The sequence below is a fragment of the Penaeus monodon genome, chromosome 31, assembly GCF_015228065.2.
Source record: "Penaeus monodon isolate SGIC_2016 chromosome 31, NSTDA_Pmon_1, whole genome shotgun sequence".
Lineage (NCBI taxonomy): Eukaryota > Metazoa > Arthropoda > Malacostraca > Decapoda > Penaeidae > Penaeus > Penaeus monodon.
The window spans coordinates 24,372,829-24,373,128 of record NC_051416.1 but is presented as its reverse complement, the minus strand read 5'-3'; the positions used below and the strand labels follow the sequence as shown (position 1 = coordinate 24,373,128).

Here is a 300-nt window from a genome sequence, read left to right as displayed (position 1 = left end):
CATTTTTTATTCATTTTCCCCTTAGGCAGTGGGTTAAGCATTGAGTCCGTTTGAAGAAATCCATGAATTTTACATTTCATTTTTAGGCTGGACTGGGAGATGTTCAAGTGATAAAACCAGCAGCTGTAATGTTTTTAGCCGGCAAGGTTGCATCCGTTGCTGGAGATGTTCGCAAGGCTTTAGATGTATGCAGAAGAGCTGTAGAACTCTGTGAAATACAAGCACGGAGGCAGAGTGTTATAAAACCTACAAATGGTAAGAAGATTATTTACTTCTAGTGACAAAGAATTGGATGACAGG

General features: G+C 39.7%; 1 protein-coding gene across 1 annotated transcript in view; it reads left to right on the top strand.

Moving 5' to 3' along the window:
• Positions 1-300, top strand: part of LOC119593126 (cell division control protein 6 homolog) — an 8,453-nt gene that overhangs the window by 6,467 nt on the left and 1,686 nt on the right. The window contains 1 exon segment of the mRNA XM_037942091.1: positions 87-255. Within this exon segment, the coding sequence (XP_037798019.1) occupies positions 87-255 (169 nt within the window).